This window comes from Harmonia axyridis, chromosome 3 (genome assembly GCF_914767665.1).
Source record: "Harmonia axyridis chromosome 3, icHarAxyr1.1, whole genome shotgun sequence".
Taxonomy (NCBI): Eukaryota; Metazoa; Arthropoda; class Insecta; order Coleoptera; family Coccinellidae; genus Harmonia; species Harmonia axyridis.
Window position 1 is genome coordinate 62,703,270 of NC_059503.1, and position 23,618 is coordinate 62,726,887.

Sequence of the window (23,618 nt, forward strand, 5' to 3'; positions counted from 1 at the left end):
CAAATAATATTTTCTTTTATTAAAATTGATGCCATATCTTATAAAATCAGACTAAACAAAAAATGAGAATTCACAGTAACACATGAAACCCTTTCTTGAGTATGTAACCTATAATAGCTAAATTAGAAATTTGATGTTGTTCGTGAACAACGAAGAATTATGCCTAGGTAAATTTGTGATGGAAGTCATTATTCTTGAAGCTTATACACCCTGGTTGCTGAGATATCACCGTGATTCATAGTCTGAAAGAAAGAAGGTTTATAAGTTAAAAATATTTAAATGAATATAAATATGTTTATTTCAATAATTTTTAGTTGACTTGGGGTATACAATATAAAGGCTGACCACAAGAAACCTTAATGTTTTTGAGAGGACTGTAGGTATTAATGATACTGTATGGTGTGCCATATTGAGACAGCAAGACATTAGTTCATTCTATATTGAAGAAAGTGCAGTAGTGATGACACTCAAATCGAATTGATGTGCGAATATGATTATAAGTTTATTCTTCAACAATTGCAGATTCTCAACTTTCAACAGGGTATGTTTATGGTTCCAGCAAGATAAAATCATTAATAAAACAACAAGAGTTATGTGCACTTGCTTCCAGGTAATGGGAGCTCAAGATTTCAAGCTCGATCCCCGACCTAACATGTGTAATTTTTTTGTGAGGAAATCTGAAGAAGTGTTTCAACATTACACTCAATAAGCCATAACACATTTTCTCATTAATACCAAGCTTCAAAAGATTCGTGTCGAAATTTGGGATCACATAGTCAAGTCTGGATCGAGATATTTGAAGTTAACTAAGGCTACATTTGTGGTTTTTTGAAAAATGGATAAAACGAGTATCACGTATTGATAAAACATGAGAAAAATGCTGTACAGTGCATCCCATTTTGGGTGAGACTGCCAGGTTTCTCGCTTGTTATTTAAGATAGAGCCTTGCGGTTTTCACGTTCCTGTCCTACTTTTTTGTGAAACTCAAATTGGTCTAATCAGATTTTGCATAACTGTTTCCGTTCAAGAGATACAGGGTGATTTTGGAAATTGATACTTTTCGGTTCCCTCCTTTATCTCCGAAGTTATTAGAAATAATGCTGAGGTAAAAACTACGTCTGAATCAGAATTCTGCGTAGAATCCAGTGGCGTACTCAATTTATTTTTTCGGGGTATGGTTTTGAAGATTCAACACAAACCTATATTTTTTTCAATGGAACACCCTATATATCATTACCTCGTTGAATTCGTTATTTTTTTCCCTTCAAAATATTTTCAAAATTTTTTTCCCTTCAAAATATATATGTTTGACGAACAAATTGAACAATCTGGCAGTGTTAGTGTCTGAAGAATCTCCTCATATTTTGAGCATAGCTGAACATTGGTGCAACTCTTCCAACATAGATCTGATGTCGATTCCAGGGTATGTACAGGCTGACTATTTCTGTCGGCCCTCAAGAAAACACGGCGGCTGTGTAGTGTATGTGCGATCGGGGATCCACACGAGAAGCTTGAATATCTCTAAATTCTCTGAAGAGATGCACTGTGAAGTATGCGGTGTGAAATCTGTGGGCGATGTCAAAATAGGTATTATAAGTGTATATAGACCCCCTCAGGGTGACTTTCAGATTTTTTTGAAGATTGTATCGCAAATATTGCGTAATAGTTTTAAGGTAGTCAAGTATATTTTTTTATGTGGAGATCTTAATATCGATTGGTTGAAAAACGATCATAATGTAAATATGTTTAGGGATCTTTTGATTTGTTTTGGATTGAGAATAACTTCAATGGAACCAACTAGAATATTAACGAATATCTGCGGCTATACATCTCAGTCCATAGTTGACTATATTCTAACAAATGTAGACTTGACTGAATGTGAATCAAACCTTTTGGAAGCTGTCGTTAGCGACCACAAAATATTACTGTTAGAGTTCACTTACGATGCCATGTTGACACCAAGGCGGGAAAAACCTGGAAAAAAACTTTTACGGGTAATTTCGGATCTAACTTTGAATCAATTTGTGGAAAATCTTTCTGAAATTAGTTTTGAACACTTATACAGAAGCGAAGCCGACATAAATGTTGGTTTCAAGGAGTTTCTGGACATTATTAATTCTCTCTTTGATAAATCTTTTCCTCGGATATGTACTTCATCGAAAAACAGATGCAATGATGGTTGGATTACTGCAGCGGTAAGGAGAGCCAGTGTTCATTTAAAGAATATATATTGGATCCATTCACAGCTCAGATCAACAAATTCCCTCGAGTTATATAAAAAATGTAAGTTAGATTATAATATGCTGCTTAAAAAAGCTAAGTTTGATTTTTATAATAAGTTTTTAGAAAACTCTGAAAATAAAAACAGAGCAATTTGGAACATCGTGAATTGGGAAACAGGTCGAAATAATAATAATGAAAAAATTAATGTTGCTCTTCAAATTGATGGCTCTATTTGCTCTGATCCAAAGACAGTAGCACGTGCTTTCGGCAAGTATTTTTCTAATATAGCAAATGATGAATTGAGTAGTTATTATGGGGGTAACCTTTCTCGGTCCTGTACCACCTGTAAAATGTCATCAGTCAGCTTTTATTTCTATCCTGTTCATGAAATTGAAGTATTAGACGTCATCAGAAGTTTAAAAAACAAAAAAAGTGTGGGTACAGATTTCATCTCAGTGAAGATTCTCAAGGCAGCCGGCGCTTATCTTTCCGAACCCATCGCTCACTTATTAAACTTGTCGGTCACCACTGGTATATTTCCATCTTCGTTAAAAGCAGCCACTGTAATACCAGTATACAAAAAAAAGAATGACATTTGTGAAATCGCAAATTATCGACCGATTTCAATTCTGAGCGTACTATCGAAGGTATTTGAAAGAACCGTGTTTCAAAGAATGACTAAATTTTTGGACAATTTCAAGGTGATTGGCGACTGTCAACATGGTTTTCGGAAGGGCCGATCTACCGAAACGGCAGCTTTCGGGTTTGTTGAGCATGTTTATGAAAGCTTAGATAAAGGCTTATTTGTGGCGGGGATATTTTTTGATCTCTCTCGCGCATTTGATGTACTTGACTTTTCATTCATAATAAGTAAATGCTATAATCTAGGGTTTCGAGGTATTTTCCTTGATTGGTTATCAAGTTTCTTAACTGACAGAACAATGAGAGTAAGAGTGCAGAACATCTTAACTGAAGAGTATAATAACACCTCTGGCGTCCCCCAAGGATCAGTCCTAGGACCTCTTTTGTTTGTATTATTTATAAATGATTTGCCTAGTCATCTGAAAGCAGATTATATCACTCTGTTTGCTGATCACACATCAGTATCAATAACAGCATCAAGTCATGATGAGCTCGTTTGTTCCTGTAAAATTTTAGTTGAAAATTTCGTATCATGGTGCCACATGAATAAAATAATAGTAAATATAAAAAAAACACAGTTTATACATTTTGGCTTGAAAAATAACACTATAGGTGGTATGACAGTTGATTGTTGTGATGGAGTAGTCAAGTCTGGGGAGTGTGTTAGGTTTCTGGGCATCTACATTGACAACACCTTAAAATGGTTTCAACATATTGATTATGTCTGTGGTAAAATAAGCAAATCGTATTATGCTATCAGTCGCGTAAGGAGCTCTTTTCCACTCGAATCACTACTGAAATTATACTATTGTATGGTATACAGTCACATATCTTATAATATTTTACTATGGGGTACATCGTCAGAAATGAACAGAGTATTTATACTGCAAAAGAGGGTCCTTCGGCTGATTTTTGGCATGGATCCACGTTCCTCCTGTAAACCATTTTTCATTAAAAATGGCATCTTGACCGTTCCATGTGTCTATATTTATAAGTCTCTTGTACATATCAGGGATCATTATGCATCTTTCGAAAAACTTTCTAGTTATCACAGCTATGCTACTAGAAACACTGCTATACTCTCTCTGCCTAAGCACAGCACATCCAAATTCGAAAATTCACCTACTTATAAAGGATTAAAATTGTTCAATAAATTGCCTGAATCAATCAAATTTTTAGATCGTACAAGTTTCAAAAAGAGAATAAAGTCTTTATTGCTTGGAAAATGTTTTTATAGCATAAACGAATATTTCCATGATTCTCCTCTGAATTGTTAGGCATTTGTTCTATTATTATTGTTGCTATATATTATACTGAATTGTAATTCATTTGTTTATTTTTCTTTTCTTCTTTCTCTATGATGTGACTTATCTCATACATTTTATAATGTCTTAAGAGATCAATAAATGTTATTATTATTATTATTATTATGATACTATATAGGTAGGATGGTCAGAAATGTTAAAAAAACACTAAAACATCAAATAATGATGATTTTTTGTTAATGAGCAATGGATTTTCCATATGAAAAAAAAGATTAATTGGATAATTTTCATAAATAGTAGAGTAGGCAAACAAATATAATACACGCATCACTAATATGAAAAACAAAACGTAGGTACCTACCTAATGGCAACAAATGAATGATAAAAAAATTCATAAACATTGCATAATATCTTACAGATTAAACTGTTCAAATTGCTGTCCATTTTCCCTAATACATATAATATACTACAGTAAAAGACATAACTGTCTCGAAGAACTTCGTGCATCAAGAGAGGCAGTTTTCCAGGATTTACAAAACCGCCCTTTTATAATATTTAATGCACTCAGGCGTATTAAAAAGTTTTGTCAATTATGTATTAGAGGAAAATAGACAGTAATTTGAACAGTTTAAGCTGTAATATATCATGCAATGTTTATGAATTTTTGTATTATTTATTTGTTGCTATTAGGTAGGTACCTACGTTTTGTTTTTCATGTTAGTGATGAGTGTATTATCTTTGTTTGCTTACTCTACTATTTATAAAAATCACAAATTAAAATTATCCAATTGAATCTTTTTTTATATGGGAAATCCATTGCTCATTAACAAAAAATCATCATTATTTGATGATTTAGTGTTTTTTTAACATTTCTGACCATTCTACCTATCATACATCATTTTGAAGGGAAAAAAATAACGAATTCAACGAAATAATGATATATAGGGTGTTTCATTAAAAAAAATATAGGTTTGTGTTGAATCTTCAAAATCATACCCCGAAGAGAAAAAATTGAGTACGCCACTGGATTCTACGCAGAAATCTGATTCAGACGTAGTTTCTAACTCAGCCTTATTTCTAATAACTTCGGAGATAAAGGAGGGAACCGAAAAGTATCAATTTCCAAAATCGCCCTGTATCTCTTGAACGGAAACAGATATGCAAAATCTGATTAGACCAACTTGAGTTTCACGAAAAAGTAGGACAGGAACGTGAAAACTGCAAGGCTCTATCTTAAATAACAAGCGAGAAACCTGGCAGTCTCACCCAAAATGGGATGCACTGTACAAGTAAAGCAATGGCTTGATTAGTGTTATTCATTATTTGCTGTAGCGTCAACAATGGTGGAAAAGTGGTGTACTGACTTTAAAGATGCCCTAATAAAGAAGTGATTGGCTAGGTTGAAGCTTATTTTGAAAGTGAAACAAATTTGAGGAAGTCTGATTCATTTTTTAAAGTCTTATTGTACTCAATTTTTCTCACCATTTTAACTTCGGTGTCAGTGAAGATCCTATCTATGACGGTGTTTTTTCCGCTGTCATCCTTCTGCACCTCATGGAGTTTGTTACCTTCGATGGTGATGACAGAATTTACGGACCTGCCGTCGGGAGTTTCTTGTACGAAATCTACGCCTGGCTTGAATCTGATGATCATGTTCTTGAAGGTGGACTTCTGGGTGATGACATACTCATCGCCCTCTTTGGTCAGGTCGAGAACTGGAGAGACTGCATTGGCGATTTTTCTGGTTACCAAGCCGACTCCTGTAAAATAAAGAAGTTCAAAATCATCTTTACAAAAAAAAAATTTAGATGATATTTCATTTGTCGGAACCTCTGGATGAAAAATCATAAAAAATTCTGTTCCCAAAATTCCAGAATTCCTACAAATACTCAGAATTTTTTAATTCTAAAACTCTAAAATTAAGAATGAAGTTGTAGTAAGCACACTCTGAATAGTGAAGAAAATTAGAGCCAAGATCTACGAGTTTACTCATGTATAACTCTTCAGAGCTGTTTCAGCGCATCCACCAATGATGTAGGTAGAAATTCTGAGATACCGTTGAAGAGGGGACATTTTTTCGTGATTTCAGAACCAATACCAGCCTGAAACATTTGCGTCGAAAATGTTGCAAGTTCAAAACTATTTCTAAGAATTTAAAAATTTTGAAGTGTATAGAAATTCTAAGATCAGTGTAAGTTTTATCTGTGATGTTCTTTCAGAGCTTACTAGGAAAGAGAGTCATTGTATCATTTAAAGAGGGTCTTTGACTTCTTCATATATTTCAACTGAAGATTCCTGACGTCAACTTCTTTCCTTAACCATTTTTTCCGATTCGGCTCGGTTGAAAAGATACAGACTGTTGAAAATCCATACAAAAATATAATTATATAATCTCGCAAATGGATTTGAATCGAAGGAAATGATCTTCGAAATTTAGTGTTTTATTGATGTAATGAATCATTTCCGCACCTTCAATCCCTTCAAAGTCATGTCAACTCCAGAATGCTCGCTATACTAAGTGAGAAAACAAATCGAATCGGAAAAAAGTGTTTCTTTCGACCTCAGGAATCTTCGGTTGAAATACACTGCGCAAAAAAATTAACGCACATTAGGGAAATCTCAAATTTATTCTACAACTGAAGGTGTTCTCAATGATAATTATTTTTATTAGAATTATGCATGCATATGTTATCCACTTTCAACGTTTTTCTTCAATAAAGATGTTTTGTACCAGCAGGAATAAAAAAAAAATGAGACTATCAGATTTTGAATGTATTGGCTCCATTCTGAAATCAGTTGATCTCGATCAATTCTAGTGATCAATAGTTTTTCTTTCGTTTGAATTTCTACACTCGATCGCTATGCAACGCGAAACAAGCAATTTGACCCAAGAGGAATGTGCCCAAGCGGTAGTTTTGCGAGAAGAAGGGTGGACATACACAAGAATTGCAGAAAGGTTTGGAGTTTCCCATACAAGTGTGTCCAGAATGTTGCAGCGATTCAGGGAGACAGGTATGAATGTCTGAAGACCAGGACAGGGTAGACCACGGGTAACAACTGCCATTCAAGAACGTTACTTGAGAGTTTCTTCGTTGAGACAACGGTTAGCAACCGCTCGCCTCCTTCAAAATAAGCTTGAGCAAACTCATGGGGTGCGAATTAGCACTCAGACAATAAGAAATCGCCTCAGAGAATATGATTTAAGGCCTCGTGTCGCGGCAAGAGGACCAGCTCTTACCCCAGCCCATCGAAGGGCGCGTTTGAAATTTTGGGAGAGAGCATATCCATTGGGAAGAGGCCGATTGGGAAAAAGTTCTCTTCACAGATGAGTCTAGATTCAGCCTCTACCATTGTGATCGACGTTCCCTTGTATACAGACGTCCACATGAAAGATATGCTCAGTGCAATTTCTTTAATACTACTGGTTTCGGGGGAGGATCGATTATGGTATGGGGTGGAATATCTTTGACTGCTCGCACAGACCTAGTGGTCGTTGGTAATGGAGCTGTGAATGCTGATAGGTATATAAGGAACATTCTTGAAGAGCATGTAGTGCCATTTGCCTCATACATTGGTGAAAATTTCATTTTTATGGACGATAATGCCAGACCCCATCGTGCGCGCATCGTTCAGGAGTACCTTGAAGAGGTTGAAGTCTCTCGAATGGAATGGCCAGCAGGAATCTAGATCTCAATCCGATTGAGCAGGTTTGGGACAACCTCAATAGAAGGCTGAGAAGTTCAGAAAATCATCCAGCTACTCTTAATGACTTAGGAATCCAACTCACAGAAATCTGGGAAGGATTAGATCAGAACATTTTGAGATCACTCATTTTGAGTATGAACCGTTGTTGCCGAGCTGTAATTAACGCAAGGGGTGGAAATACCAAGAATTAAATCACTTATCAGCATTCCAGTATTTTGAAAATTGTTTATTTCTCTTCTTTCACATAAGATTCGGTGAAATCCTGAATTTTTCTTCCATTTAATGTGTCTTGTTTCGTTCAAAACCTTCCCGAGAGAACATACAAAAAATGTTATGAAGTCAATGTAGAGTTAACTTTCATTAAAATTCAGATTTTCAGAATGTGCGTTAATTTTTTTGCGCAGTGTATATGACTAACCCTGTACATAAAATGATGGAATAGGTAATCTTCTGATTTATGTAAAGTGAGATAGATCACATTATATCTCGTACACTGTTTAGAAAAATAGTAGTAGAGAATTTGAGTTCAAATAAAGGAACAGTGTAACATGTGATCGACAAATATCTGAATCTTTTCAGTGACCTTGAAATAACAAGTCTGCTTGATGTTCAAGATACTGTTCATTAATGACCCCTATTAGAGGACAATTTTTTGATTGCTTGATTGTCATGGGGATACACTCTATGCATCTTAATTTGTATTGGAATGTTACATGTCTGAGAGCTTATCCGTTTCCTTTATATTTGACTGTTCCATCGCCATTATAAATATTAATTGTGAAACGTAAAGCCAAGTGTTTTATTTATTTTGTCAATATTAATGGAATGTATTATACCCACAAGAATACGAAATGCAATTTGGAAAGATCTTGTAATTGGACACTGAGTTGTATGTCAATAAATCAAAAACCATACAGGATTCAAAATACATTCATGAGATATTTTTATTTTCATTTTTAGAATGGTTTTGATATCGAGAGTGTATGGCACCTTTGATTTTTTGTTTGTTTTTCTCTTGTACGGAACATTATTATTTTGCCTGTTTTTTCTCTAAATTGTTTTTTTTTTTTCGGGACTTGATCTTATATCAGTTTTACTGCCTCAAGTTCCTTTCCACAGCATTGAATATGAGCTTATCTCTTGATATAATGTTACTTTATTGTATGTTGTGGATAAATAAAGATTATTATTATTATTATTATATCAGTCCGATGTGTGAACCTGTCATGTTGAATTGGACTGATCGTATTCGCTAATGCTTTTAAAATCAATATTTATATCAAAAAAGTGAACAAAAACTCCCCTCGGCTTTCGGTAGAGTAGGAAACAATAATACATCACTTAAGTGCACTCCAATTTGCAACATTTTCCATCGAATAAAATGTTAAAGTGAATACTGAGCCTTTTACGTTGAGATAGTCTCAGGACAATTGATCAACATGAAAGAACGCTCTCAAATCTACAACAGTAGAGGCTGATAATAGAAAACAGGAAATCATTAAATCGTTGATTGCAGTATGTTTACCATGCTGGGAAATGTAAGAGTTAAAAATTCAATAGACAACCATTGTTAGGCACTTGCAGAACCAGGAACATGGTGCATTAGCAGTTGTTGAGTTAATAGAGCTTGATTCACTTGAAAGAATTAGTCATATAAGAAAATGGAGCATTGAAAATTCAAATGAATAAGGGCAGAGTCTGAAGTGGTTAACAACGAAGACGATAATGAATTAGTACAGACACATATATCTAGTAGAGTATTTGTTAGTAATGTAATATCAGATGGATTTCTCAACTGCATATTTGTTAAAATATCAATAACGATTCGAATAAATTTTTTCCTTTTATTAATTCTCTAGATTTTATTATATTTAGGAAATGATAAACAAGGGAGGTGTAATATCAGTTGTTTTCAATGAAATATCTTTCCTAATGTTTAATAATCTGAAAATTTTCAGTTCATGTCTTGGAATTTATGTGAAAATCGTATATAATATAGCGAAGCGATAATAGTTGTAGCTCTAATTCATTTTTCGAAATATTGACGTTATGAGTAGAATCATTAAATCAGAACTTAGTATTTCGAAATGACTAATCCTCAATTTTAATAACACATTTCTTCTACAGCGCGAACAAATCTTCCTAACAAAGATGAAAATGGCAGAAACCATTGTTATACGTTGAAATAACCTCGGTAATGAAAAGTCATTCGAAGTCGAGGTTAACACAGATATATTTATATATTCCTATTCTTTGGCTCCAAATACCTATTCTTCAGTGATTATTATTTGAAATTATTATATCCACTTTTTGAAATGTGTACATTTTTATGTCATATTATTCATTTCAATTGCTAGTATTATTTTCTTGAATTGCAGTTTTGAGAATGAAATTTTGGTTCTGGTGGATGTAATTAGTTGAGTAATTAAGGAAATGGTATTTTGGGACAAAAGAATGAATAAATATGTAGACATTATATAAAAAAATTATATCAATCCAAATTGTGAGAAAGTTTGCAGATTTTCAATGTATCTTATATATTGAATAACGTTTCTCAAGAACAACTCTTTTGAATTCTATAATTAGATAGGAAGAGAAAACACCCAAGAATGCTGAAGACTCACCCAAACTCTTCATATAATTATCAAAATTGATACTCTCTTCCAGCTTGTACTGTTTTTTCAGGAAATCATCGATATTAGCCATTTTCACAAACGATGTCAAACGTACTGACAAATTTAGAAATTGTGTACCGGATCAGATTCTCTACTAGTTTAAAGTACCTAAAAGATGTACTTTACTCTCTGGACGTCAATGTATCACTGAAGGATATCGATAATATGTGATTCAATTTGTTATTCTTTGAATTAGATAACGGAGATAAACCCGCATATGTACAGGGACCGTCTTCTCTAAACTCAATGGTCCACAAACGTGTCTGTATTCACGATTAGTTTCGTTGTCAAGGACACAGATGTGGTTTCATTTGAAGTTTAAAGTTTATTGTTCATCGAACATTTACTCATGACGTAATGCTGGATTATTTCTACGAACTACACCGTTTTCGATTGTAGTTCAGAAAATCAAAGTTCAATTTCAGAAAAGGCAACATGTTTTTCAGAATAGGAAAGTATAATTCAGAAAAAAAATGAATTTGGGAATAGTTGATTTGATTTTAGAAAAAGTAAATTGAAATTCTGATTAGGAATTTGGAATTCAGAAAAACAAAGTTGTAATTCAGAATAGTAAATTGAAATTGAGAAACAGAAAAAAATTCCTAATAGATCTAGTTTGAAATTCACCTTGTATATTATTATTATTATTATTGTATATTGTATTGAATTTATAGGTTTATTGTATCTAATAATAATAATAATAACCTTGTATATCAATATACAGCTGGGATGATTATGCCATATTTTGAGTGTTGTATCACAAAATCTAGTTCAGTTAACCAGAATAATGACTTTACATTCCATATATCAATGGGACGTAATCAACTTTACTGTAGTCATTGTTTCTGTTAGTTTATCTAGACCTGATGTTCTGATGAAAATTCGAAAATTTGGCATAAAAAAGCTCTTATTCAACATATACAAATAAATTTTCACCTAGTTAGATCTATTGTTATGGAAATATTGGGTATTTTATTGTTTATTTTGCTCAAATATGAAGGGTGTTTTTTTTAGAGCTTTAAATTGCAATAAACAACGATGGATTATTCGATTGATATGAATTTTATTTATCCGCAAGATAATCTAGTGGCATTATATTTTAAATATGATTTCTGGCATATGACCGCCACGGCTGGCTCGGATGTAGTCCAATCTGGACGTCCAATTTTCGATTACTTTTTCCAACATTTGTGGCCGTATATCGGCAATAACACGGCGAATGTTGTCTTCCAACGATCAAGGGTTTGTGGCTTATCCGCATAGACCAGTGACTTTACATAGCCCCACAGAAAGTAGTCTAGCGGTGTTAAATCACAATATCTTGGAGGCCAATTCACAGGTCCAAAACGTGAAATTAGGAGGTCACCAAACGTGTCTTTCAATAAATCGATTGTGGCACGAGCTGTGTGACATGTTGCGCCGTCTTGTTGGAACCACAGCTCTTGGACATCATGGTTGTTCAATTCAGGAATGAAAAAGTTAGTAATCATGGCTCTATACCGATTACCATTGACTCTAACGTTCTGGCCATCATCGTTTTTGAAGAAGTACGGACCAATGATTCCACCAGCTCATAAAGCGCACCAAACAGTCAGTTTTTCTGGATGTGACGGTGTTTCGACATACACTTGAGGATTAGCTTCACTCCAAATGCGGTAGTTTTGTTTGTTGACGTAGCCATTCAACCAGAAGTGCGCTTCATCGCTAAACAAAATAAAATGGACGTAGTGCGCGATACGTATTCCGCACAGAACCATTATTTTCGAAATGAAATTGCATTATTTGCAAGCGTTGTTCAGGCGTGAGTCTATTCATGATGAATTGCCAAACCAAACTGAGAATAAATCACTTGACAGCTGTCAAATCGGTCTCCATCTTGAAAAGTAATGCGAACTTAAAGTTATATACCTCGAAAAAAAAACACCCCTTCAGATATAATTCCGAAATGAAAGTAACTATAGACAACTGAGTTATCTTTCAATTTCAATGAGATATTTTTCTTTTGAGCAGTACCAATCTTCACGAGTTCAACAAATTTCCTTCCTTTGATACCATTATCACCATAGAGAGACACATATGGTAGATTGTATCGAAAACGAAAACTGGTTCTGTAGGTGAATGACTTTTCGGTGAAATAAACATAAAGAAAGAATTACGAAATTCTGATGTGAAATGATTATGCAGTAACTGATATAATCTGCATGCAAAAAGCTGGAAACGACGTTTGATCATACAACCATTCTCTGTTGGATGAAAATTAACAGTTACAGTGGGACACAGTAACAAAGCCTACATTCAGTTGAAATTATTAACTAACGGATGCAAGTGATATGGAAAATATAAAATGCATGTAATCTCCACAAATTCAATTTCAATGGATTCTTTCAATTATATTTACAAGTTTTCGAAATGTTGCGAAGAATTTTTAAATATTCAGATAGGAAAAAGTTGTCATGAAATATATCCTTGAAGGCTCCAGTTTAAATAGTAACCAAATTCCATGATTTTTCTACCTTAGCACCGGAGAAAATATATAAAATCATTCTTAAGTATAGTAAAATTTAAAAAAAAAATAATCTGAGCCTCCTCAATTTTTCTTTGTAGTAGATCATATTGATTATCGAACAATAATTTTGGGGACATCTTGTATATTTATTTTCAGTTGATGTCTTGAATTCTGAAGCATGCAACTTTTGATTATCGAAATCCTAAAAATTTCATAAAAATTCAGGGAATTCTCTGGTTTTTAGAATCTCCAGAATTTTCGGAAAAAGTCGTATTTTCGATAGATTTTTTTTAATTTTGAAAAACAATTGTTTGTATCTGAATCTAATTTGAAATACCTAATTTCCATAGTTCAATCCATTTGAAATATTCTGTTATTTTTATTGATAATTCATTTTGATGTGTATTCTTATCCTCTAAAATTTTACAATCGTTAAACGAAATCCTATGTTGTCATCTTCAGAAACTAACTGGAATTAAGAATATAACTTTAAGTTTCCGAAAATGAAAATATTTTGGTCAAAACGTTTGTAAAAATTGGATTAAATTGTGATTACTACTCTTCAATAGAGCTATACTGTGATGACAAAAGTATCATTTCTATAACAATTTCATTGTTACTCTCGCCAAATCGAATCGAAAAATTTTTTCGATGACAATTCAAAAGTTACGTTATCAGAAATAATTCGTTTCAATAGTCAATGAAAAAAGCTGATGGAACTATGAACTTTCCGTCGTTGCCGCAACAAAAGGTCAGAGCTAATCATTTGAATATTGACCAAGGTCTTTCAAGTTCAAGCTCTAGTCCCCATTGTTTCCGAATGAAATATTAGTGATGCTATCATTAACACATTCATTATTATTTTCTTCGTCTATGAGGTACGTATAAATTTATTTTCTAACAATCTATACAAATGCATACTATTACAATAATTTCGTTTCCGAATATTTCAAAAATTCAATGATTTTCCCAATAATTTATTTGATGTATAGAAATGTTAATATGTATCATTGAGGTAATTTTTCAAGCGATTATTCGAGTTATTTGATAGTATTTTATGCATTCGACCTTGTCATAAGAGAGGGATTCGATGTATTTCTATGTATAATAAAAAATATTAATCAATTTTCAATTCGAATTATATTTTGATGGCTTTCACGATGAATTTGCATATCCCTCTTCCAAATTACATTGCGCCAATTGAAGATATTCTTGTAGAATGTTCTACTTGTTATATTGTGACGATTTCAATAAATTTGTGATGAACGAAATGAAAATATTCTTCGCGTGAATCTTTTAGAATTGAAAAGAGATTTTCTGTCATCTCTGTTGTGAAAGAAACTGAAGAACTTTGACAGAAATTTTCAACATTTCCATTAATTTTGGCATCCCTACTCATTAGAAAAAACTATTTTGATGTCGAAATTCTACCAAAAATGAAAATTATGAAGAGTACCTAATAAGTATTATCTTGCTGGTTTTGTTCAAGAGGCTATTCGGTTCGAAATCTGAATCAAATTTTCAAGAATGAGCTAATCGACCGATTTTTCAAATATTTTCAACTTATTCAGTGATTTTTATTGAGCATATGAGTAGATATTTTCTCTTGGCAATAATACTCATCATATAAAAGGACAATCAAATAAGTAATTGGCAAAGCGGTTGTAAAATGACATTTTATGCAACTGACGTCACTTGGATGTATAAACAATCAAATGACATTTACGAATGCGTTTATTTTCATTATTGATTCAAAGGTTTGCTGTTGGGAAGATCATATTGATGTTAGTAATAAACTTATTATTATTCGGAAGTATTTTATGGTAAAGAAAACTTTGATCCATTATATTCTTACAATCTGGCATCCATTGTTGTTAAAAATGCACTACATTTCCAATATTTTGTCTACATGAAAAATCTGTTTGGAATCTCAAAATAACTATCAAATTTTATTGTGGAAAATGTCAAAATTGTAAATTGGTCCAAACTAGTCTGTTTCTCATCAGCAATAAAAGGTATAAATATGTAATTATTAATCGAGTTTTAAGATCTTTTTTTGAGCATTTTTCAACATGTTTTTCTGTGAAATTAATATATGATTGAAATTTATGCATTAAAAAAAAAGGACTTATTTTTCATATCGCCAAAGCCGCTATTCCGTAGACTGAAATTGATATGCTTTATTATAGGCTCGATTTCAGGTAAGTGTAATAAAGTGTGATTTTTTTAGAGCTGTAGAACTTCAAATTGCAATGAAACAACGATGGATTATTCGATTGACATGAATTTTATTTATCAGCAAGATAATCTTGTGGCATTACATTTTAAATATGATTTCTGGCATATGACCGCCACGGCTGTAGTCCAATCTGGACGTCCAATTTTCGATGACTTTTTCCAACATTTGTGACGGTATATCGGCAATAACACGGCGAATGTTGTCTTCCAAATAATAAAGGGTTTGTGGCTTATCCGCATAGACCAATGACTTTACATAGCCTCACAGAAAGTAGTCAAGCGGTGTTAAATCAAAAGATCTTGGAGGCCAATTCACAGGTCCAAAACGTGAAATTAGGCGGTCACCAAACGTGTCTTTCAATAAATCGATTGGTGGTGGGATGATGCGATACAATGAAAAAGCGATAGACTATAGATATTGGAATGATATTAACGAATTAGTAGATCGTTTGTGTTTATTGCACGCGCCAAAAGAAGCAGGCAACAACTCCAACGATAACGAAATCGAAGCAATTGTGGATGAGTTGCGTGAAGCTGGAATTATATATTAGGTGTGGTTTTTTGCATCCAAATTCATTATAGCAGCTACAATGGACACATTTGGTCGGGTTGCATACACTGGAAACAGTTGCTTGCGGGTTGATTATACTTTTCCCATGACCAATGATGGTGACTATGATTTCGGCAATAGAAGGCTATGTAATGTGAAGAGACCAACTGAAAAAAGTGATGTGACTAACGAAATCATTGACATAGAATTGTCTAACCTTAGCAATGTCTTGAAAGATTTTGGAAGTAAATTAGAACACCTGAGTGAGAAATTGGAACGCATGGGTGAGAAATTGGAAAAAATTTGTGAAATGATTTCTAGCTTGGCATCCGTAGAGTTGTCTGCTTCTGCCTATACTACAACCGTGGTACCAATCACACATCCACAGATGAATAGTGAAACTCATAAAGATGAGACACACCCAACCATCTAAAGAAATAGTTCAAGTAATTAAGGAACTTCATCGTCCTGCGCGTAAAAATTTCTCTCGACGAAGAACAATTATTAAAGGGTTAGATGATCTTTGGCAAATGGATTTAGGGCAGCTTGATAAGCTCGCCACAAGTAATGAGGGTTTTAAGTATATTCTTGTTGTTATTGATTGCTTCTCGAAATTCGTATGGGCTAGAGCAGTGAAGAGGAAAACAGGCGAAGAAGTGACTAGGGCTTTTCTCGATATCCTACAGCACAATGACGGACGAATACCTATCAACTTACAATATGATCAAGGAGAGGAATTTTTCAATCACCAATTTCAAGAACTAGTTAGAAAACATCACATAAATCATTATAATACGTATAGTGATAAGAAAGCAGCAATAGTGGAGCGAGTCATAAGAACGTTGAAAGAAGCGCTTTTCAAACAATTTAGTTTGAGAGGAACTTATCGATGGATCGACATCCTTCAAGATGTGGTAAATGCATATAATAATAAAAGGCATCGGACGATTAGAATGAAACCATGTGATGTTAATACGAAAAATGAGAGTGACATATATAAATTTGCATACAACCACATCAAAATAGCAGGACCTCATAGATTTCAGAAGGGTGATATTGTACGTATAAGTGAATACAGACATATTTTTACAAAGGGATATCTCCCGCAATGGACTACTGAACTATTTAAAATCACAAAAGTTCAACTGACCAACCCAGTAAGTTACCTTCTTGAAGATTTTGCCGGTAGACCTATAAGTGGAGCTTTCTACCAAGAAGAGTTGCAAAAGACAAAGCAGCCCGATGTTTACTTGGTTGAAAAAGTATTACGCAGACGTGCAGACAAGGTTTTGGTGCGATGGTTGGGGATGAGTGAAGAACATGATTCCTGGATTCAGTCAGAAAACAAACTTTGAGCAATCATGCAACCACAACAATACAATGAGCCATCGCTAAGCGTAAATGCTTCTGATGTTGAATCAAAGCATAATGATGATGATGATGAATCATATAATGCTGCAGTGAAAAACGAAAAGCACTACCTGTTGAACCAACAATTTCGTCTGGAAATAGAATGTAGATTGGGATCTGCTTCTCTATACATTGATTGTGGCATAAGTCCAGCAAGGCAATTTGCCCCTGCCGTCAAGCTGAGCTGCAATAATTGTGTAATATCGTTTGATGATTGGGAATGGGAGTTGTTTATGTCACAAATCGAAAATGATTACCAAAGAGAATGTGGAGCAACAGTTGTACGATGTGATTGTGAATGTATGATGACTAGAGTTAAAAAATGGGGGAACTGCATATATTTCAGTACATCTGACTTGAATAAAATATCTGAATTGAATCAACTGCTAATTATCAATCGTCTTGAGATGCTGAAAAATCTACGAATATCTCTGTATTACTTCATATTCGTGGACACCATCAAAGGATTAACACAGAACTCCAGCAAACAAAATTCTGTTGAAGATTTTATAAATGCTTTCTGTAGAATCAATCCATGTGTTCAGAGTTATGCAATTTTAGAATGTATGTACTTCTATAAGAATAAATTATTGAACGACTTAGATAACTAACATAACGTTGTGTCAATAAAAGATCATCTTCCTCTGATATTATTTTTCAATAACCAAACCAGTACAATTCCTCCATTCAAAAACACCCCACCTGCAGGTCAAAACGATATGTCACCATATTTCCATTCCCGATATATCTCACATGCTTGTTGTTGACATGAAAATCGCAATTCTGCTTTCAGACAATTTGTTTACGAATGGCTTTGTCTGAATCCTAAAATATTTTCCTCGGCAATGAATCATATAATCCCACAGCGAAAAGCATTAGCTACCTAGTTAAAAAGTGTAATTTGCTTTTTCATTATCATAACACATTGAATGCCAAAATTCCATGCATATCCTTGATTATCATGAGACACCCAGTACATTCATTCATTGAGATCATGCAAATATAATGGTTCTGTTCCGTCCCTCTAAATGGGAATGCGTCAAGCCACACACACACACATTACTCAATTCAAATAAAACTGGCTCAACTTTAAGTTGTGTGAATAAGTCTTTCCCGTTTTTTTTCAAATTTTGAGCCTTTATTGTGAAAAAATGGTTACAAATGAATTATTGAAAGTATTGGCCATCGCTAGCTACAACTTTTCCCCATCTTTCTGGCAACATACGAATCCCGTTGCGAAAAACTTCGACCGGTTTGGCCTCTATCCAGTCATCCACCCATTTTTTGGCTTCCTCGTAGGAATGGAAGTGCTGGTCAGCCAGGCCATGCGTCATCGATCTGAAGAGATGGTAATCAGACGGAGCAATGTCTGGACTATACGGCGGGTGGGGTAGGACTTCCCATTTGAGCGTTTCTAAGTATGTTTTCACCGGCTGTGCAACATGTGGGCGAGCATTGTCATGTTGCAAAATAACTTTGTCGTGCCTGTCGGAGTATTGTGGCCGTTTTTCTCGCAGTGCGCGGCTCAAACGCATCAATTGTCGTCGATAGACCTCGCCTGTGATCCTTTCATTCGGTTTCAGAAGCTCATAGTAAACCACACCTAGCTGGTCCCACCATATACAGAGCATGAGCTTGGCGCCATGAATATTTGGCTTGGCCGTCGATGATGATGCATGGCCGGGTAGTCCCCATGATTTTCTTCGCTTCTGATTATCGTAACGGATCCACTTTTCATCGCCAGTCACGATACGATGCAGAAAACCCTTTCTTTTATGTCGCTGAAGCAGCTGTTCGCAAGTGAAAAAACGCCGTTCGACGTCTCTCAGCTTCAGTTCGTACGGCACCCAATTTCCTTGCTTTTGGATCATTCCCATGGCTTTCAAACGCTTGGAAATGGTTGTTCGGTCAACTCCCAATGCTTCAGCAAGTTCTTCTTGCGTTTGACACGAATCTTCATCAAGCAATGTCGCCAATTCTTGATCTTCAAAGATTTGCGGCCGCCCGGAACGCTCCTTGTCTTCCACGTCGAAATCGCCACTTTTGAAGCGTCGAAACCATCCGCGAACACTTGAATCATCGACACAACCTTCTCCATAAGCTTCCTGAAGCAACCGATGCGCCTCGGCAGCAGATTTCTTCAAATTGAACCAATAAAGTGAAACTTCCCGCAAATGACGTCGACTCGGCTCAAATTTCGACATTTTCACGATTTCAAAAATTTATGATGCGAAAAAATTTCAACTAATGTGTTAGTGTGGAATTGTTGACAGATGAATAAGCTTTGATTATGACATATGTAACCATTAAATACTCGCACAGTATTGGTGGCGCCATCTCTTACAAAAAACGGGAAAGACTTATTCACACATATTAACATTATGAACTAATTAGTATGGAAAATTACAGAAATCCAAATTCCACTGAGGATAAATCCAATCTTTCAACAACGTAACCATCTATTCGTTCAAATCTCAAATATTCAATTATCGCTTCGAAGAACACACTCCATTTCTACCACAACATACTTATCCCTAACTACTTACCCCGAGCAAACCACCCGTTATTACGGTATGAATGTCTCAAATAGCTGAGTTCATCAATGCCGGCAAGTTCTGAACGAAAAAATATTACAAATTGAATTTTATTGATGTTTTCAATATTTATGAATTGAGTCCCAAAAGTGAAATTGAATCGCAACTTAATTTCACTATCAACGATTTCAAATATTCATTTCTGGGAATAATGACTCTAAATTTAATTAACAAGATACAAGATCATTGCTCTTGCTCGGATTACCGCTATCAAATCATGTTTCACCACACGACAACAGTGGCTGGTTCAATATCGGTTATCAGAGATTTCGAACAAGTATCAATTTAATCTAGTGTTTGTAAGTCTGTCATATGTTTATCCAGATAAACCGAATGTCTATTTAAAGGACAGTAACACTGACCTTCGCAAGACGACCAGAATCGCGCTAATTAGTAATTAGTATAAACGTTTTCGTTTCCCTCTACATAAAAGTGCGATTAGGCCAATAACTACACGTATTCTACATTAAACAAATGACACCCATTTTCACTGATTATTTCTCAATGGGTTCGTGAGTTATGGTGATACAATCAGATGATTGAGTGGTTTTGATGCCCTAAAAATTGGTTTCAAGTACATGTCGCACTCGATGCCGCATTAGATATTCCAGATGGTTATCATGTGAAAATGATATCATATTTAACGTAATCTTGCATGGTAAAGAGGAAAATGTTAATTACGCGGAAATATTCCACACTTTCTGAATTTTCATTACAATTATTCGAGTAAAAGAATAGATATATAATGAAGTTATAGATTTGTTCAATTATTCGATAATTCTTTTATTGAAAAATTATCAGTTTCCTAAAACCTTTTAGAATATGATCATTGATGTTATCACTTTCAATTATAATTCACGATGGAGAATCTCGAATACTATCGGTAAAACTTGATGATGATTAGTGTCAAACATATAGAGAGTGAATTAAATACATACTTTATTGAATTCATCTCTCAAGTTTAATATCACGAAGCAAATTCAGAAGAATATTAATTATATCCATATTAGGTGATTCATCTCTGGTTTCTCAATTCAATGTCTGCAAAACCATTATAGATAAACCTTGGCATCGAAGAATTTACAATTTGATATATTTTTCTAAATGAATTTTAAATTTCCAATTCTGTTTTGTAACCTTCCAAACCAAAAGAATGGATTATAAAATTCAGTGCATACGAATTGAGTTAATTATTGAAATTAATCCGACTTTTTCGTTTCTGAGAAAAGCTCTGAATTTTTTTGAATTAAAAATTCTGTGGGACCCAATTAAAGAACATTCCAAATACAATACCAAAAAATTATTATATTCATAATGAGAATTCCAATTGAAGCGCCTTTCACATCGAAAAAATTAAAACAAAATGATTCATTTTCAAAAAATCTTAGAATTCTTCACCACGATGATTTTTCGGAAATAATATGGAAGATATTTTCGATTTATGTTTCATCTCGACATTCCTAGGTCTTTCTTGAAACTATTTCACCATAATAAAACTTCAACATCTCTCGATTTAAGAAGAATTAACCAATATTTCTGATTTTTTTAGCCAGAAGTATGGTAGAAAAAATTGTGTTGAAAAAATTATCAACGAATGGTTTGAATTTGAAGGTCGATTTAGAATAAATGAAGAAATACTATTCCACAATTTTGCTTTGCATTTTGAATTCCTCATTAAAGATTCTAACAAATCTCGACTTGATTGATAAAAAAAATGTTTCGCTATGTTAAAAGTGTTGAAATATACTGCATCTATTATCACAGTGAATTTTAATTTGTTGATATCAAATATATTAGAATTTCAAGCCAGAAGAATGGATACTGAAAAAAATTGACTCTCAAATTTCGGCAATCACTCTTGGCTCTTCTAGAAAAATCTTCCCTTTATATAAAGTTGTAAAAAACTGAAATAAGCTATGTATTATTAATTATATTTACATCAACGGAATCTTTAATTGCACTTAACGCCTTTTCGACAACAATGTTGTCAAAATTTTCATAATCGAAAAAGACAATTAATTATGTACCTATCACTTTTACATTGTCGAAGTTGTCGAAAAAAAAAGAGAATATCCCATTTTTGAACTATGAAGGTTCTTCATTATTAAAAGAAGTAAAGACGTAAAGGATGTTCTCTGTTTACGACAAAATATTTGAGATTCCCAATAAAGCTCAAAATGTATGGGCGGTAATTTATTGAAACAGGAATTCATGAACTGATATTGATCGGTCTTGAATCTCATTTTTAGATTGGAACTTCAATAATGCGAATATGGAAGAAATTGTTTGAATATAATAATTTATATTCTGTTTCTGACACGTTATTGATGTTCCAATGAGCCAAATGAGAATATGTAATTTCAATTACAAATGATGAATTCCGCTCAATTTTTTTCAATAATTATTCTATCGTACCTATTGTTCGACATCAACAAATTTCAATACTAGAACTATCAAGTTCTGCGATGTATAAAATCTTAACATTTGAATTAAAACAGGCCTAGGTACTAGAGAACCCGATGTTCTTATTCACGTTAAAGAATTTATTGATTGCAAAATGTACAAGAAATTTATAGCGAAACTATTTACTTCATGATTGATGAATATGTATTCGAAAATTCTAACTGGAGTATTCAGGAATTAATGATTCCAAACGTTCAACTCTGCGGGGCGATATTTAAATATAGATTTTCATCTGATTGAATAGAGAATGTACAAAATGAATTTTTGAGTTAAAAATTGGAGGATTAATATAGTTAATGATATAACAATAGGATATTTCGATATGATTAATTGTTGATAGTAAATCGAGAAAAATCATAATTGGCAACAAGTAGGAGAACGATAAATCACGATAGTGGACCCAATTGTTTTGAAAATATTAGTATTGTTTCAATTTATACGTTCGTTTTGAGGGGGCACAAGAAATCAATATGTACATGCAAAAAGACTCTCTCTCTTCATGAACAATCATCAATTGGGGTATAGAGGGTGGAACCACAGAAATCCGACAAGAATCTATGTCATATTTTCAAAAAATAAAGAGAAACTTTACTCACCGATCGCCTTCATGAACTCATCGAAGTTTTCACTCTCGTTGAGCTTGTACTTTTTGCCCAAAATCGAATCCACACTCATGTTTCCAGATGATGCTTCGTTCCTACCCGCTAGGAAAACCACCACTGACAACAATGGTACCGCCTGATAGAACAGCATTAAAATAACCGACAACGGACCGGCGTATTCGGGAATATGGGGAACGGCTTACTCGATTTGCTCGTTCGATTGAGGAGACAGCTAGCCTTTACCCCTGGGGTATAGACTACCGTTCTTACAAGGCGAGGTTTGAAACGTTGAGCTTTCGGCTACGTAGTGACAGATGCTGCGGCTTTTCGAATTCTATGGTCCGTCTTGGAGATTCAGCCGTTTTAAAATCTTATCCGATCCACCCCTTCATGTTTAAAATGGTGGGGATTCTTGAAGGAGGAGGAGGATGGCGACAACGAACGAGATCATAGTCCGGTTTTTCTTTGTGTTGCACTTTATTGGCAGGAAATTCGAATTGAAAAATTGGTGTTACGTTATGCTCTTGTTGATTAATTATTTGGACCGTTTACTACAGTGTTCAAGTGTAGGAATGCCTTCCTTGGTGTTAGAGAAGCCTAAAATGGTTCTCAAATTCGTGGAAATTAATTTTTACAACTTACAACCCCTAAATCGTTAAGTGAAAAACTTCGCCATATCTAGAATTCTTTAAGGTATCACATATCTAAATTTCATGATTTCATATGAAAAATGACCTACTAACGA

At 34.1% G+C, this 23,618-nt stretch overlaps 1 protein-coding gene across 2 annotated transcripts; it reads right to left on the reverse strand.

The window, feature by feature from the left end:
• Positions 1-23,215, reverse strand: LOC123676243 (fatty acid-binding protein, heart). Of its 2 annotated transcripts, none has more exons than XM_045612029.1 (3): positions 22,868-23,215; positions 5,613-5,890; positions 1-242 (listed from the first exon to the last, which is right to left on the reverse strand). In XM_045612029.1, exons 1-3 carry the CDS (start codon positions 23,022-23,024, stop codon positions 189-191), a joined length of 489 nt encoding a protein of 162 aa, XP_045467985.1. In that variant the 5' UTR covers positions 23,025-23,215; the 3' UTR covers positions 1-188. The 2 variants fall into 2 exon arrangements, with proteins under 2 accessions (XP_045467985.1, XP_045467986.1); XM_045612030.1 differs by lacking the exon at positions 22,868-23,215 and adding an exon at positions 10,460-10,753.
• Between the last annotated feature and the right edge of the window lie 403 nt (positions 23,216-23,618).